General features: G+C 39.0%; 2 protein-coding genes across 3 annotated transcripts; one reads left to right on the top strand and one right to left on the bottom strand.

Annotated features, from left to right (window-relative positions):
* Positions 1-3,040: 3,040 nt before the first annotated feature.
* On the bottom strand, positions 3,041-9,573 carry rnf8 (ring finger protein 8, E3 ubiquitin protein ligase). 2 transcript variants are annotated; one of them, XM_083898259.1, is made up of 9 exons: positions 9,364-9,573; positions 8,985-9,113; positions 7,826-8,262; positions 7,517-7,724; positions 7,132-7,194; positions 6,915-7,004; positions 6,713-6,820; positions 6,419-6,623; positions 3,041-3,523 (listed from the first exon to the last, which is right to left on the bottom strand). In XM_083898259.1, the coding sequence occupies exons 1-9, from the start codon at positions 9,487-9,489 to the stop codon at positions 3,291-3,293; spliced, it is 1,599 nt and encodes a 532-aa protein (XP_083754385.1). In that variant the 5' UTR covers positions 9,490-9,573; the 3' UTR covers positions 3,041-3,290. The 2 variants fall into 2 exon arrangements, with proteins under 2 accessions (XP_083754385.1, XP_083754386.1); XM_083898260.1 differs by having other exon boundaries at positions 3,385-3,523; positions 6,412-6,623.
* A 558-nt stretch (positions 9,574-10,131) lies between these two features.
* Positions 10,132-17,556, top strand: aida (axin interactor, dorsalization associated). Its single transcript, XM_083898902.1, has 10 exons — positions 10,132-10,431; positions 11,234-11,300; positions 11,401-11,454; positions 12,412-12,466; positions 12,554-12,617; positions 13,497-13,600; positions 14,332-14,454; positions 14,942-15,064; positions 16,323-16,440; positions 16,534-17,556. Exons 1-10 carry the CDS (start codon positions 10,325-10,327, stop codon positions 16,631-16,633), a joined length of 915 nt encoding a protein of 304 aa, XP_083755028.1. The 5' UTR covers positions 10,132-10,324; the 3' UTR covers positions 16,634-17,556.
* Positions 17,557-18,588: the final 1,032 nt, after the last annotated feature.

Here is an 18,588-nt window from a genome sequence, read left to right as displayed (position 1 = left end):
ACATTTTCTAAGTAAATAAACACAGTTTTTAGTTCATCCAGGAGACCCTAAATGCTAATGCTAGCTAACCTGAGACTACAAAACTCATAGCAAACAAAGCTAAAGCTGTAGCTGTACAACAAAGTATCTAACATTACATAGACATAGCTTCATGTTTGCTGGTCAAATGTTAGCATTGAGGCTACCTGTGGTGCGCTGCCCTCTACTGCATCGGTTTCCATGGTGACACAACGCTCTGCGTTTGGGCTCAAGACGACACGCCCCCTCTCGGGGAAAGACACGCCCCCATTGTCTGTCTGGCTTTTTTTCCTCTTTAAAAATGATTAAACAGGCACTAGATTAGTATTTAAAGCTGTTTTTTCCTCCAAATGTTGATATGTGGACCCTTTTTTATGAACATGACCAAATTATACACAATATACATTGCAAAAAAAGGCACATTTGTGCATTAATAAAATGTTGCTGACCAATTTTATAGCCTTTTCTGTAGAAAAAAACGGTTTTGAATAGGTAAACTAGTCACCACCCAATCTTACTATAATAATATAGTTATAGTAATAATAATTACTATAATCTTAATGCTAAAAATTTATAAAGAACATATTTGTGAATGGCTTCTGGCCCAGTCTGTGGGAATCACTGATGCACAATTCAATTCATAGTGCAATAAAAAAAATACTGCTTACTAAGCATCTTGGAAATGTGCAACATGTATTCAGTGGGTTCCCACACCGATATTGTGAATATTGACCTTATCCTGAATGGGATATTGTTCCCTTCAGGATGTTTACGTGCGCTTGCTCATAGAATATTCCATTCATGTTGGAGTTATTCCTGGCATTTCCTGTTACAGAGAACAGTCCGTGTATGACAATCATCTTCTCCGTGACGACTGCAGTAAAAAAAAAACAGTGGGGATGTCATAATCTGTCTACGTTACATGGATAAGATTAGAAAAAACCCAACAACGCACGTATCTTAATCCGATTATTGCCTGTTCCAAGTATGGTTTCAATTGGGTTAAGGTCTTCAGAAAATGCCCGCTTACATGGCAGTGTCCTAGTCAGACCTTATTCTGGTTAGGATTATAATATTATTGTCCATGTAAACAAAGACTTCACAGATATGTATCTTAATATTTATCATGCAATTATACATTGTATTCATTGTAGACTAAATTAAACCAACTTACTGCAGGAATAAACCACAAAATGATGATCTAGTGTGTTATTTTGGGGCGTGTGTGTGTGTGCAGGAGACTGTTCAGTGTTCACGCTGCGAAGAACATTTGGATTCAGCAAAGCTGGCAGATGGTCCACGGATACAGACCGTGATCCTCTGGTATGAGAGAGCGTGATGGTGGAGACTCTGTCAAAGCAGCACAACAAACAGGTGTGAAGCTGCAGTGTGGGAGGAGGAGAGAATTTAGTAAATAACACTTGTTAAATAAAGTAAATTTTATAACTTATTCTCTACTGCATTAAGAAATTAGCTGTAAAAAAAAACTGCGTGTAAACATAATTCCATGTATCTTTGTCCACACAGTGAAATCTACATCATTAGTTCATGCTGGAATTATTCCATTATCCAATCAGCCATTGGCCTCAATAGGAAAACTAATAATTTGAATAATTAGTTCAAATTGTTTAGTAATTAAAACAGGCTTTCTGCTTTTCCAGCTACTTATATGTGAATATCGTCTGGTTTCTTTGCTCCAAATAACAAAGAAACCATTAAACCTGAATAATTCTGGTTTGTGGACACAAAACACAATATTTGAAAACATCATTATTTCCAGGGTTAGGAGACACCCATCAATATATTTCAATATATTTCAATATTTTATGGACCAAACGACAAGTTGATGAATCGGGAAAACAATCAATAGATTAATCGGTTATGAAAATAATGGTTATTTGCAGCCCGAGATAGTTCAAAAGCTAATTGACGCCTTAAAAACACGTCAATATGTGAGTTTTCTGGGCACACGTCAGTTACTATAGATTGGAAATATTGAAAACACACACTGTGAATATTTATGACAGTGACTTTAAGCCCAGCTGAAGCACCAATAGTGCTGTTGTCACTAGATCTAGTTCTTATTAAAAACCCAAAGGAATTGTTTGAAATGGTTGCTATGCAACGCAGCTTGTACCAAAAAATATAAGGAATTAGCTAAATGAAAATCCTGTTTTGAATGTTACAATTGTGTAACGTTAATTAAAGTAACTAAAGATCTCTGGGTTTATCTATATTATCATTATTACACTTCTAATGTAGCCCCACAATAAAATAAATAAAATAAATAAAAGTACATGCTTAGACTTTAGGTTACTGAGGGACTTCATGTGTGTTCTAACACTACCTTATGATGACGTATTTCCTTTGTTTTTGTTTTTTTAAATATGTAAATCAGCACCAGTGGGAGGCGACTAACACGCTTCCTTCTCCGTAGCCTTGGAAGCTTTCAGCGTGTGTGCCAGGCAGGAAACTCCCAGGAGGCCACGACGATGAGCGGAAAGCAGGGCATCACTATAGAGATGATAAAATAGAACAAAAAAACAAGTTAAACAGGTATTTTGGGGCAGGTTTGACCTGGATTAGAATAGTTCAACGGTGCTGTCTTTTAAAATCACACAGAAATCATGATGCTTAAAAGGTACTTTATAAAGTCCAGTGTGTACAATTTAAATTAAAAAAAGAAAGTGAAGCTAACATAATTTTTTCAGGTGACCTGATTACATGAAGTGTTTATAATTACTTGGAATGAGCCATTTATATTTAAATCAGGTCAGCTGCCATTTTTAGATCACCATATTTTTACAGTAGCCCACAATAGATGATAAATAGTGTGTTTATATAGCGCTTTTTTTAAGTCTTGATGACCAATCAAAGCTTACCCAAGGACACATCGGTATGTAGATGAGCAGAGCCGGGAATCGAACCGCTACCGTCGCACGACACCTTTTCTTTCATGACGTCCGTCTGTTTCCTGCCCTTCGCCCTCAAAAACTACAAGAAACGTGTCAGGGAATTACCATGACATGCATTCTGGCAGAAACTTTATTCCTTTTGTTGAAAATAAAGACAATAAAACCACTAAATGATGTTACAAAAAAACAAAAACAAAAACAAAAGAAACTTTGTCTAACTCTGGCTGCCGTCTCATGACGAGACCAAATATCGTGTACCATTTCAAATGTCCTTCAAAGGTAAATCCCGACATCAAAAAGTCCACTTCACATTTTCAGCTCTCACACACACACACACACACGGAGGGGGAAACGGGATTAAGTCTCAAAGTCATCGTCGATGCTCTCGTCAGAGAACGCGAGGAACGAAGGGCTGGAGTCCAAATGGATGCTGCCGTCCGTGTCCACAGAGACCACAGAGCTCAGGCTGCTGTCGATGGACACCATGCTGCCGTCGCTGTCGCTGCTCCACGTGCTGTTGCTGTTGCTGTTGTCCTCGTCGTCCTCGTCCTCTTCGTCGTCGATCACCATCACCGCCGCCGATTTAGCTTCTGGAAAACAGCGAAATAAATATAAAATATACTGTACGTTTCTATGTGTAAATATTAGGAAAAGCAGAGACAAGAGAGCAAAGCTTTTTCATGCATTTCCAACAGTGTGTCTGTTTTAGTCTGGATTATGGCAGCCAACTATTATTCTATATTGTCTCGCCTTGGTGATGAATTAAGCAAGTGGTGCAGGATCCTAGAATCTAACTTTAGAGATTATACTCAAAATGGAAGGAGAATCTCCAGACATTGCTTGGAGCAACTTCTGTGGACATTTGTGTTCACACTTCAGGACAATCACCAAAGAATGTCCAGACTTCAGTGCAGGTCTGAAAGCAGCTATAATCGATTATTAATCGACTACTTAATTGATCGTCAACTATTTTGATAATCGATTAATCAGTTTGACGTTTTTTTCATGATTAAAACGAACATTTCTGAACGTTTCAGCTTCTTGAAGGTGCATTATGTAATAAATCTAAAGCAAAAATCCTCCTTGAATTTGAGTGTAGTAACTGTTTCTGGCCACAATCTTACATATGGCGCCTTTAAATGTGAATATTTTCTGTGTTTCTTTGCTCCACGTAACAAAGAAATCATTAAAACTGAATCATTTTGGTTTCCGGACAAAACAAGACGTTCGAGAACATCGTCATTTCCAGGTTTGACAAACACTGATCGACGTTTTTTAACATTTTCTGGACCAAACCATTCATCGATTAACCGAGAAAATAATGGACAGATTAATCGATGATGAAAATCATCATTAGTTGCAGCTCTATATTCAACGTTGTCTTTTCCCACTGTTGCTTCATTGCATAGCTGTGTGACTTCTGGGCTTGTTTGTTTGTTTATTTGTGAGTTTTCGTTATCGTCGTCTGTGCGGATGTGATTAATCCCACGCTCGGCTCGTAGCAAGCCGGTCATCCAGCTGGCCTGGTCACACCCATGGTGCTGCAGTGTGGGTTAGGAAGAACCTTATGTTGTCTGATGGATTATGTCTGCGGTCTGTGTCGTATATTTGGTGTCCTGTAACAGAGCGCCTTGTGATTGACTCTTTGTCCCACTGTCTTGTCTCTTTCCTCCTCCACAACAACATTGACGAACGGCCAGACTGGACACAGACGGCAACAGGAAAAACCTCACCATGTCAACAGAGTGAACCATCAAAACAGTCATTAACTGTTTCCTATCTTTGATATTGTGGATAATACTCGTCACATCATAGACAGACATAACTTAAAATCAACATTTCCTATGATTTTTATAATCAAACCGCACAAATGATACACGTACACACCCTCACCGAGATAAATCACTCCGCCTTGGCTGCCATTTATAGTAATGATTAAAAAACACGATTTGTAAATGTGTCACATGACATTAAAAGGGGATTTTTACAAACTCTGTGTAGCGACTGACACGTGTTTTCTGATGTAATTCTCTTTGGTTGAGTGTTTCCTCATGTTATTTTGGTCAATTTGAAGCATTTTTTAAGGTTTTTACCTTTTTCTATACGAGCTTATTTGAGGAACAACAGTCTACCTCACTCTACACATCTATCAATGGGGAAAGAAAATGGAGGCCATAAATCTGCCACACTGTGCTGCCACCTAGTGTTGTAAACCGCTCACTGCTCTGAAACCTCCACCGAGGCCGACGTCGCTGCTCTTTTAACACCTTGAGAAACCACATTTCTTTTATGGCTTCACGGCTGCTGAGCAGCTTCACCACACGAGCAGAGGGCTCGAGCACTTTTGCCGTGAGTCACTGAGCTCTCGCACAGACGTGATTAATGCCACGGCTGCTGAGCAAGAGGAGATGCAGTTTGTGGGAGATTATATTCTGAGAATACATTTAGAATAACTAGCAAAGTATCAGGATGACTTTGACATGATCGCATCTGATTAAACGTTCACGCGCAGATGGTAAAATATTTAACGTTTTTGCGTGAGGCTACTTTGTTAGTCAGGAATGCCGAGGTCAGTGATTCCCCTCTATTGTAAACACATTATCTACATGTAGACTTTTATCTCTTCATACAGTTACAGCCTGTGCTCCCACACCTTTACTACCCTCAGCGTTCCTTCATTTATGTACAGAGCTAAAACAAAAAGACATGTTCACCTCAAAAACACTTTACAACTGGATCTGAAGTTGTCCAGTTGTCCAGGTTCAATTGGGGGGACTTTAAATGATATTGAAGTGCATCATCTCTGAACTCGCTTCTTGGCTTGGCACATTGATTTTACTGTATTGCTTGTATTGTATTTCTGTCTGTCTGCAGCTAATTGTTGTTTCTTATATTGTACATTTGTCTGAAACAGGTCTCTCTCTTCAGAATGAGACTACATGTATATTATTGTACCATTATCTTCCCTTTTTTTTTTTTATTTAGTTCTAATCACCTACACTACCGTTCAAAAGTTTGGGCTCACTTAGAAATGTCCTTATTTTTTAAGGAAAAGCACTGTTTTTTTCAATGAATGTAACATTAAATTAATCAGAAATACACTCTATACATTGTTAATGTGGTAAACGACTATTCTAGCTGCAAATGTCTGGTTTTCATAGTTGGAAACAGTTTTGCTGGTTATTTGACGAAGAGGCAAAATAATTATTTTGAATAAAAATCATTATTTCTAATCTTGTCAATGTCTTGACTATATTTTCTATTCATTTTGCAACTCTTTTGATGAATAAAAGTGTGGCTTTTAATTGAAAACACAACAAAATTGTATAGGTAACCCCAAACTTCTGAACGGTAGTGCATATATATTCAGCTGAATGGTCTCATTCTGAAACCTTTTCTCTTTAAACTTTAAAAAGTGGTAAATTAACACACTAAGTACTATGATTTGATATTTCCGGCGACAGCGTAAGTGACGCACCTCTCACCTTTCCTCTGTGTGATCAGGGTTTGCCGTCTCGCCTTCATGTCCAGGCTCAGGTTTTCCACCATGCTGTCGATGCAGTTGTCCAGCGCCAGACAGCGGGTCTGGGACTGGATGGCCCGTCGGCAGATGGGACACTCGTCCTTCTTTTTGCGCCACAGCTGGATGCAGTGAGAACAGAAGCTGTGAGCACAGCTCAGGATCACGGCCTGCGGGAGCAATAAAACGTTTTATTATTATTAATAAAAAAAGCACGTATTGGAAAACCAAAAACACAAATTCAGCGTCTCAACTCTACCTCGATGAAGAGCTCGGAGCAGATGATGCACTGAAGCTCGTTCTCCAGAACTTCAGTCACTTGTGTGACCACTTCTTCTTTTTGGGCTCTCGCTTTTTCTTTCTCCTCCTGCCAGAAAACAACAACAAAATAACAAATAAATGAATAAATGACGCAGTGACAAACCATGTAAAAAGATGATCTTTAATGGTTATAATGATACCTTTGTAACTTCCAGTTCTTTGTTTTTGGCTAAAAGGATCTCCTCAAAGTCTTGCCGAGACAGGGCGAGTTCGTCTATGACTTTCTTTTGCTGATGATAAAGTAAAAAGAAATAACAAAAGCAGTCTGAAACACCAACATATATCATTTCCTGTAAATGCTGTATGTGTTTGCTTGTATTTATGCTTCTATTTAAGCTCCACTTCTAAGCGACAAACCTCTTGCAAGGCATCTTCCAGCTGTTTGGTCAAAACCTCCTCCTTTTGCTGCGTTTTCTCGGCCTAAACACAAAAAGGTTACACTGTCATTTAAAGATATAAAAAATAAAAAAACCTCTTCATTGACAAAGAATTATTCATAAATGTTACATAACAGGTCTATGAAGAAAGTTTCACTTTCACAATCATCTGCAAATCCAAGGCCAGTTTCTGTAAATGATCCACGATGATTCAATTGATCATTAATAAAAAAACTTGATGTGAAACAAACCCACTGTTATTACTGATTCAGCAGAAGAAATATGTTGTTTTTTATTCTCCCAGTTTTGCACATTGGAAAATGATGTCACACACAAACACACACACATGGACAGGATCCACTGACCTCCAGTTGCTTCTTGGTTTCACTGAAGGACTTCTCCAACGTTTCCATCCGGTGCATTTTGGCTCGGAGCGTCTCCAGCTGACCCTGCAGCTCCTTCACCTGTTCTTCTTTGAGAGGGTCAGCCTGTCGGGGCTGGCCCTCCAGAGACGCAACCTGCCTCTGCGTGTCGTCCACCTGCTCCCTCAGCAGCAGGATGTTCTGGCTGTACCTGCAGGAATCAATACATATGGAAACAGCAGGTTGTTTTATAGTATTAAATCATTTCTGAATAGCTTATTATACTTTTTTTTTGCAGAAAGTGGGACTTACATCTGCAGGTTGTCCAGGTCACAGGGATCACTGGAGTGCCCTACATCCTGGACTTGTTTGCTGGACCCAGTTCTCTCTGGTTCCGAGTGACTGAGCCTCTGTTGACGTTTCACTTGAGGCAGAGGACAGGGTTTGGCAAAGGACTTGTCAGCGGTGGAGTGGCGGTACAGCTTGGGCTTCGAAGTGGACGGCTCCACTTCTTCCATGGACAACTTCCTCTTGGATTTCTTAGAAACCGGGGCTGACCTGGCGCCATCTTTGTGCGCCTGTGCGAGGCAGAGTTTAATGTCTTTGAGGGGACGCTGGGCGAGGATGTAGTCAAATTCCACTTTGCTTCCACTGAACGGAACCCCGAGTTGGATGGAGTCTCCGAGCCGGAGGTGATGGACTCTCTCAGCGGGAATGCGGTTTCCGTTCACCCACACGCCATTGAGGCTCTGGTAAAGAAAACAGAAATGAACTTAACAGCTGTAAGAAAATAAAAAGGATAAATTTGTTTAAAATTCATTAAATTTGCATTAACATTTGCCTAAGCAACATCCATATATGCATAAGTGACTGTCACACTTTTTTGTTTTTAAACCATATATATATATCTGACACCGAAACACCAATCCAGAGTAGACCTACACAGATTTAAGACAAAATAAGTCGACCTATATGAGCTTTTTTTCTATGACAATAAAGCGGCCATCTTGGTGCTTTAAACTGCATATTTATCAGTAGCATCCATTTTGACACCAGTGGAAAACCACAGGTGTTTTTAATAACATTAAGATAGTGTGTATTCAGTTCAAGGACAAATGTGAGTGTGAGCCAGCAAAGTGAGGAAGCTAAATGGAATTCAGTCATCATTCGTTCAGCGTCAACATAGCTGCTGTAGTAAATACTATAAAATAAGTACTAGTCAAACAAAACACTTTACAGTGTCATTCACCTTAGTAAACCTAATGACCAAAGGTGTGAATGTCTCTATATGGCCCTGTGATGGGCACCTTTCACCCTATGCCAGCTGGGATTGGCACCAGCAACCCGCTGCAACCCTCATGTGGAGGATAAAGCGGTAGAAGAATGAATGAGGAAGGTTTAAAGGGACAATGTTTTGTGTTTTTTTTTCCCTCAAGCATTTGTAATCACATTCCTGATAAATTGAACTGACATTCTTGTCTGTTACGGTCCACTGTCCGTCTTCATTCTGCTTGATAGTGCAGTGCAGCCTGGAGATCATGAGAGGACAACTTGGAGACAGCAGCTGGTAGGTGACATCCACGCCACGTCCAATAGTGATCTGCAACAGTCAAAAACAAACATGACACATAGACAGTTAGCTTCCTGCTGCGTACTTCTCTTAGTCCTTCAACTTCCGCTCATTAAAATAATAATGGAAAGATAAACTTTACATATTTGGCGTAAAAACTGAACATATTTTATGTGTCTATGTGTACATGTGGCATGGACTTTGAGCACAGTTTAGGGGCGTGTGTGTGTATGTGTGTGTGTGTGAGTTTAGCTATTCGGCTAGCATTAGCAAGCTCCACCTCAGTGTTTTCGAACAGCCGAAGCCAGTCCGCATTTCTTCCGACTCTCATCAAACATAAAGCCTCTGAGCCGTCTGAACAATCGTCCTCTTCGGCCACAGAAGAGCCCACCACCGCACCATCCATCTTATCTCATGCTGTCAGCGGCTAACAAGTCCTCAAACGCACCTCCGGCTCTGTTGTTTTAGCATTCGGAGCCATTGCTAACATTACAAGCTAGACGCGACGAGCCCGGAAGAACCGGAAGACGTTTCGTTTCCCTTTAAAAAATAAAAGCATGAAAGTACTTTGCACTGCAACCTATTCTATTCGATTATACTGATTTATTTATTCATTTATTTGGGTCCCCATTGGCTGCCACTACAGAAGCAGGTACTCTTCATGAAATAAAAATACAATGTGTATAAAATCCACTTTTTTATAAGTAAATAAATAATAATAATAAAAAAATTAAATCTTTCAGACAATAAAAAAAACACATTCAAAGCAGCATGGGTTGCCAGACCAGCAGCGCAATAACCTACAAAAAGAGTATATAAATAAAATAATAATAATAATAATCACATTTTCTTTTCTAGTTGTTTGGTTGCAGAATGTCTGTATAAATAACTGGCACAGACCTCCAAAATTCACTGATACGCCCCTGCTTTTCCCACACATCCTGCCGCTGCCGCTCAGCAGGGCGACCCCGCGTCCCGAAACGCGCGCACCCTTCCCTGTCTGCTGCTCCAGGCGGGACTTCCTTTCTCCTGCGGATGCGTTCGAGGGATGAGGAGCGGAGAGAAAGGGCTTGGTCGGTGGTGCTGTCACCGGTCTGCGTGTGCGCCTCTGGACAGCGGAGAACCCGGACGCCGCCGCCGCCTCCGTAGCTACTGCTGCTGCTGAAGCTCCCGTAGATGAGTCTCCTCCTCGGCTATGTTGTCTTGAGAGCGCCGCGTGTTCCCGCCCCACCACCACCACCATGTCCGATGTCCACAAGACTGTCCAGAAGTGGCACGCCAGCTTTAAGAAAGCAACAGACTTTGACTCGTGGGGACAATTAGTGGAGGCTATAGATGAGTACCACATGTGAGTTGCATTCAACATGTGTGTTTTTCTTCTTCTTCTTCATGCATGTTTCTCAAATTCATCCATCCATTTTACATGAATGTGAGTGTGGAGGGAGGTGGTGATGAAGCAGAGGACACTGTGTGTGTGTGTGTGTGTGTGTGTGTGTGTGACATGGAGCTTCTCAACTTAAGTTGTCCTCCTCACACTGAGGTGTCAGCCTGCTCCTGCAGCAGTAAATAAACCCTAACCCACCCGTGACCATGACGTGATGTGGCAGTGGTTTGGTTTGCAGAGGAGAACAGTCTGTTGCTCCTGCAGCTCCTCTTCTCTCCTCTCCATGATCCTGACATGATGGAAAAAGGACACATCACATGCTCAGTGCACTGGGCTTTTCATGATGTGTCATGCAGTGCAGTAAATTGGGCCAGTTTTCCCCCCTCAGAGTATTGAGAAACACTGTAAGTCAGCCACACCCTCTCATTGTTATGTTTGGGTTTTCATCACATTATAGTGAGGCATGTTCTCCTTCTATGTCTCTCTCACACATAAAAATCATATTTTTTCCCCCCATCATCTTCCCCAACAAAAATAGCATGTCTTTGTTTGTGTCATCATCTGTGGAACTAATTAATGTGCACCAAACACAACACCTACACCTCTTTGACCACTAGAGGGCACAGAGATGCACACATGCAGTATTGTGCACTCAGTCCTTGTTGCATTAAAGGCATTCTTCATCCAACATGAGAGAATATTGTATTTTTTTAAAATTATACAGTATACATAGACATCTAACTGTGTTCTTAACCTGTGATTTCAGTTTAGCGAGACAACTGCAGAAGGAAGTCCAGTCCACAAACTCACCAGACTTCACAGAGGAGCAGAAGGTAAATCATTGCATCGCATTAACGCTGGGATTTTACATCAACTCAACTCAACTCAACTTCCTTATTTATTTATTTTTTCTTCCTTATTTGCCCCCTGCAGAAAACGTTAGGAAAGATTGCAACATGCTTGGAAATGAGAAGTACAAGTCTGCAGGTTTGTATAAACACACACACACACACACACACACACACAGATCAGTGCCATGTCACCAAATTTTAGAAACACTTTAAAAGGTCAAGAGTCCAAACTCTTGTTAAACAACAAGGATAAGAAATGTTTGACGAGTTGCCTAAAAAAAATCAAAGTCTGTGTCATTTTTAATAATTAATAATAATAATAATAATAATAATAATAATAAAAAACCAAGTACAACTGCACGTCTCTCTGTGTAAAAGAAATAATAAGAATATTTCCACATTTTAACGTTTCAAATGACATGTAAAGTTGCCCTGGGATGACCTGCAATTATCATGTATTATACATTTAATAACTTATATGATATATACATGTAATACATCATACATTTACTATAATTTAGAGCTGCAACTAATGATTATTTTCCTCAAATAATTGAGAAACAGACCAAAACTCTACAGTTTTACTGATTCTGGAGCAAAAAAATGATCAGAAAACTTGTTTTAATTATTGGGAAATTGATTTAACTGATTAATTAAACAATTGTTGCATTTTACTTTACTTTAATTTGGGCTTGGGCCTTTAAAATTAAAGGCGTCATATGTAAGAATGTGGCCAAAAACGGTTACTACATTCAATGGACGGCGGTAGGTGGCGCCACATGCAAAAACATGATTTCAAAACATAAACATGATTTGCAGTCTGCAAAAACATTTTTTAATGCAAATATTTTGTCTGTACTGTTGTTGTTGGTGAGTTCAGTTTGTTATATGAACATTATTTCTGAGTCTCTGTGACATATTAGGAGGATTTTATGGCCAGTTGCTTTAGATTTATTACATAATGCACCTTTAATATAATACACACATGAGAAAATACACATTTTCTTTTATGTACTGGTATTAATTATCATTATTATTATTAGAGTGTGGACGTTTAAATAAGATTAAACTGAGGTTGTCTTGTGCTCTGCAGTGCACACAGTCCAAGGAAGAGTTCAAGTTAGAAGAACTGAAGAAACTGGAAAACAGTAAGTGAAGAGTGACGTCATCACTGTGTGATACTTTAAATACTTTAACTTGAATTTCTCGGACTATTTCTCCTTAATTTTCAACAGTAATCAAAAACATCCTGACGTACAACAAAGAGTTTCCTTTTGATGTCCAGCCGGTGCCATTAAGGTAAATATCCTTCACTTTAGGTCTGATCTTACCACTTGTTTTTGTGAAAATAGTGTAAATAGACAGTTTTTAGTTTTTAAAGCTCATAAGCTAAATAGTAAGTAATCCACATCCCTCTATTTGCTGCTATCATGTCCTGACACTGATATTTAAAGGTCCAGTATGTAAGAATTATACAGTTCTAACACGACCTAGCTCGGCTTGCTTTTCCATTAGTGATAGTACCTGGTATTTTTTTTTTTTTAGTACTTGCCGATACTAAAAAGTGATGACGTCAGACTGGCGGCCACAGATCGGTCAGAAAGGATGTACGAAATTCTCGCTTGTTTGTCCATTCGGGCTCCCGTAGAAACATGATGGTGGCCTCCATACATCAGGGCCCTCGCCTAAAGAACAATATTCAAAAAGTATTATTTTAAAATAGCGATGGGCATGATGCGTTTCCATGACGACTGACCGGGAAAAAGACACGCGTGACGTCTTGTTTAAGTGCCGCGACACCGGAGTCCAGGCGCCGTTCACCAGTTAGCTCCGTTAGCTCCGTTAGCTGCGTTAGCTCTTTTAGCGCCGGTTAGCGCACCTACAGACGAACTGGAGCGGTCTGTTTATTAAACGAAAAGAGCAACGCTACAAATAACCTGTGTACTGTGTATGTGTACCTCTGTTTTTAAAGTTTAGCGTTACTTTACAGACTCATTTTAACAATCCGGAGTCACGTAAACATGATGTCACGCGCGTCTTTTACTGGTCAGTCGTCATGGTTACGCATCATGCATTAATGCGTTAACGTGAGATGCCAGCACGATTTTAAAAACACATGTATGAGTAGTATTTCCACTTCCTACCAACGAAGTGTTTGGATTTCCGTGCTTTTGTCAGGAAAATCCTGGCTCCAGGTGAGGAGGAAAACCTGGAGCTGGAGGAGGAGGAGGATGCAGCAGCAGGAGCAGGGTCCACAGAGGCGTTTCCCCCGAGAGCTCCTGGTAACGAAATAAAAAACAAAGCTCTCCAGTTTGTGATGTTTTGCCTGCTTGTGTCATTTTGTGTGAGGACAGTTTGACTGTGTGTCTCTCTGTGTTTCTCTCTGTCGGTGCTGTGCATGACTTCATGGCTTCATGGCTTCATTCCCTCATCTCCCCGCTTCATTTGCAGCTTCCAAAGGTACGGCTTTACCGACCCACAGCACTCTGAGTGTGTTCTCTGCTGCATGAAGCATGTGTTTTTCTTTCATTACAGATGTGAAAAATACATTTATATTGCACAGGCATTAAAAAGTCCTTTACAATAAAACAAAAAGAAAGAAAAATACAGCAGCAGCAGCAGCGGCATTATTTATGCACAATTTATGATGTGAATCTTCATGAAAAGCTCATTCTTATAATTTATTCCATTGACCCTCGACCTCCACGTGTTCAAAAGGGGGTTTTGATGCTGCATCAAAGCGCCGTGGTCGCCATAGTTACTGCACTAATACAATTATAGCAAAAAAAAAACAAATGATAAAGTATAAAAAGGAGTCTGCAATAATGACAAATGTTGTGATTTATAACTTAATGCCAACATAAATCCATATTGAGCATTAAACGATTTACGAGAAATAAGTAAAGAGGTGAAGTCGTAGAGTTTAATCTCTTAATAATTGTTTCTGTTCAGGTCTCAAGGTTCATCACCATCATCTGTTGTTACCTTAACACCCTTTTCTTCTTCCTTCCAGGTACCCTGTTGCCACGGTTACCCTCTGAACCAGGGATGACGTTACTCACACTAAAGATCGAGAAGATCGGGCTGAAGGACGCCGGGCAGTGCATCGATCCTTACATGACCATCAGTGTGAAAGGTAGAAATGAGTGTAATTATTATTATAATATATTCTTCTCTCTTAATACATTATTTCATCTAAAAAGCTATAAAACTAACACAAACCCAATTTTGTTTAGCAAAAAAAAGGGCTGTAAGAATGATCACCTGTTCTACTTTTTATGAACCAAGTAAAGCATTATTATTATTATTATTATTCATGAACCTACACACATTAACATTTTACAACTTGGTGGACTTGGAAATTTATGTTTAAAAAAAAGACCTTCTGCCCATATAAATGCACTTTTCTACTTAAAACCAATTCAAAACTTTGACTAAGGGTTTAATAAATCCCATGAAAATACTATATATGTGCAGAATGCTGCTCTTTAATTTATAAGAATGCAAATCACACTTTCACCATCTTTTCTAAAAGATACTTCAAACATTGTGCATCCTTGACATCTTCAAATTGTGTGAAAAACAACAATAGAGTTTCCTTTGTTTTCCCCCTGTCTGTACAGATGTAAATGGTATAGACGTGAACCCGGTGCAGGACACACCTGTGGCCACCAGGAAGGAGGACACCTATATCCATTTCAGTGTGGACATAGAGATCCAGAGACACGTGGAGAAATTACCCAAAGGTAAAGTAGTCTTAAACAGGTCATGCACGATTCCTGTTGTTCTAAAGTAACCCTTAAAAAGGGGCCAAATAATATAGAAAAACAGCTCACTATGTAGTGGTTTGCTGTGTTTATACTTAATACAGATTAACAACTATAAACTGAAGTATCTATCTATCTATCTATGCTAACTAGCATTTATCTATCTATCTGTCTATGCTAACTAGCATATATCTAGCCGCCTGTCTATGCTTACTAGCATCTATCTATCTATGCTAACTAGCGTCTATCTATCCATCTATGCTAACTAGCATCTATCTATCTATCTATCTATCTATCTATCTATCTATCTATCTATCTATCTATCTATCTATCTATCTATGCTAACTAGCGTCTATCTATCTATCTATCTATCTATCTATCTATCTATCTATCTATCTATCTATCTATCTATCTATGCTAACTAGCGTCTATCTATCTATCTATCTATCTATCTATCTATCTATCTATCTATCTATCTATCTATCTATGCTAACTAGCATTTATCTATCTGTCTATGCTAACTAGCATCTATCTATCTGTCTGTCTATGGTAACTAGCATCCATCTATCTATCTTTGTGTCTAGCTATGCTAACTAGCATCTATCTATGCTAACTCACATCGATCTATCTGCTAACGAGCATCTATCTATCTATCTATGCTAACTAGCATCTATCTATCTATCTATGCTAACTAGCATCTATCTATCTATCTATCTATCTATCTATCTATCTATCTATCTATCTATCTATGCTAACTAGCGTCTATCTATCTATCTATCTATCTATCTATCTATCTATCTATCTATCTATGCTAACTAGCGTCTATCTATCTATCTATCTATCTATCTATCTATCTATCTATCTATCTATCTATCTATCTATGCTAACTAGCATTTATCTATCTGTCTATGCTAACTAGCATCTATCTATCTGTCTGTCTATGGTAACTAGCATCCATCTATCTATCTTTGTGTCTAGCTATGCTAACTAGCATCTATCTATGCTAACTCACATCGATCTATCTGCTAACGAGCATCTATCTATCTATCTATGCTAACTAGCATCTATCTATCTATCTATGCTAACTAGCATCTATCTATCTATCTATCTATCTATCTATCTATCTATCTATCTATCTATCTATCTATCTATCTATCTATCTATCTATCTATCTAAATAAGTGTTCCAAGGGTTAAGGGTAAATGTTTGACCTTGAATGACCTTTAACCTTCTCCAGGAGCAGCCATCTTCTTTGAATTCAAGCACTACAAACCCAAGAAGAGATTTACCAGCACAAAGTGTTTCGCCTTCATGGAGCTGGACGAGATCAAGGCAGGACCCATCGTCATCGAACTGTGAGTCGACTCGATTTTTTTATTTTTTCGGTCAAATCTTTAGTTCTTTTGAGGACCGTAAACCGTGACGATGTCCTCTCTCAAATCCCTCAGGTACAAGAAGCCGACGGACTTCAAGAGGAAGAAGCTGCAGCTTCTCACCAAGAAACCACTTTATCTCCATCTTCAGCAGACGTTACACAAGGACGGCTAAGTCCTCCTGAAGTCTGCACCTCCAGAGAAAACACAGTGTTCACCTCATCGTCTGCATCAGCAATACTTTAGAGCCCAGGCTGCTTTGCTGAGCCAAACATTGACCACGTCAGCTCAAGACTGCCATGTTAGGTTATTTTTATTTTCCATTTTTATATACGATTTTGTTCTTAAATGCACGTGAACATCTGTGGCAGGAAACTGGCGTTCATGTTTAACGTCACCTCGAGTCTTCCTTCGCTCTTTCACTGAGGTAATAATAAGGGACACAAATCTTTGCCGGTGCTAAAATTTGATTCCAGGCCTTTTTGGACGATGAGACTTAAACACCAAAAGCAACAATTTTCTTCTTTTTTTTTGCCAAAATATGCAGAGTTTGAATAAATGACACGTTTGTTTGCCTCGTCATCATCGAACCACCACCAGAACAAGCGTTTTTGAGTTCTTGAGTCATGGCGTCATGAATGATACATTTCTCAAATTAGCATTTCAAATCTTGATGGAATTATTAATAATTCAATCAGAAAAGTCAATAAAACGCGTCTACATGTTGGCCAACACACTTTTTCACCCTCTCAATTAACATTTTGTACCTCTGCTTTGGTCTCCACCATCATCTCAGCTGTATATCGTAGTCTTCCACAGAGAAACGCTCCACGGCGTTCACCAGCGATGGATGTCGACATGAGGAAGTGGCGAGCGGTGAGCTACATGGATATAGAGATAAAATAGAAGGATGATAACGTTAATTCATTGAAGGTCCTGATTCAGTATCGAGACATTATTTCATACACATTTTGCTTTATTAAGAAAGAGACGTCCAAAGTTTTGATCTCACCTCCCTGGATCTGCTCACCCTTTACCGTTCTATCCTCCACACGAGGGTCACGCAGGGGGTCGCTGGCGCCAATCGCAGCTGACCTTAGGCGAAAGATAGAGACAAACAACCATCCAGGACAGTTTAAAGTTTAAATTGTCCAGTTTAGTCTAGTCGGTGAGGTGTTTTGGTCACATTTCCACCAGGAGGAAGAAGACCCAGGATTCCCTGGAGCGACTGTCTTTTTCGCTGACCTGGGAACGCCGCAGAAAACGACCGAATCAGACGGTAACGTTACCATCAAGAGGCGTCAAGGTTATAGTAACATTTAAAAAATGTTTGATTTCTTTATAATAAATTTATTCAATAAGTGCATATATTTGTTACATGCCGCAGACTCTATTATGGTTTAGTGAGATGGTATTTGATGGTGTAATTGTACTGTATTATCATATAAACAGATTTTTTATTTGATTTTTGAAATCTCATCAAATGTAATTCTAACATAACACAGTTTATTAAAATGATTTTATTCCATAAAGTTTTACAAATGCATAAAGGTGTAAAATGGATGCAGGATCAGCTGTTAAAGAGTTTTTATTTTCCTTCATCCGACAAAGTGTTTTTTTTAGTATTACTTCACAGATTTTTAATGTGATTGTTTAGAGCCGTTACTCAGAAGAGCTTTTATTTTGAAATGTCACATCACACCCTTTTATAAAGGGCTTCATTTTTTTCTGATTCTTTTCTGATTTCACTAAAAAAAATTAATCTACATTGAAATCTGACATTTTAAATTTTTTTTTTATTATGTAATGTCTAAATATTCAGGAGCGTAAATGTATGAAGCGCTAAAGTGTGGTAAGAGTGTTTTTGTTTTGTTGACACATGGACGGACGAGGATTGTATTAATGCGTATTAAACATTTACATCATGCTTTTAACTTCAAATAAAAATAGAAGAATGATTCTTCATCATTCAGAGCTTTGGACTAATTCATTAAATAATTGGCAAAATATTGCTCGTTTATACAAGTTTACACATTTTGTTTCAAACAAAAGTGCTGTTAAAAATCACTTCATTTTTTAGTTTTTATGATTTAGAGATTTTATGTAAAATAATAAAAACATCAACATATG

This window comes from Microchirus variegatus (genome assembly GCF_963457635.1).
Source record: "Microchirus variegatus genome assembly, chromosome: 12".
In the NCBI taxonomy this organism is placed as follows: domain Eukaryota; kingdom Metazoa; phylum Chordata; class Actinopteri; order Pleuronectiformes; family Soleidae; genus Microchirus; species Microchirus variegatus.
The sequence above is the reverse complement of the archived record's forward strand: the minus strand, read 5'-3'. Positions and strand labels throughout refer to the sequence as shown.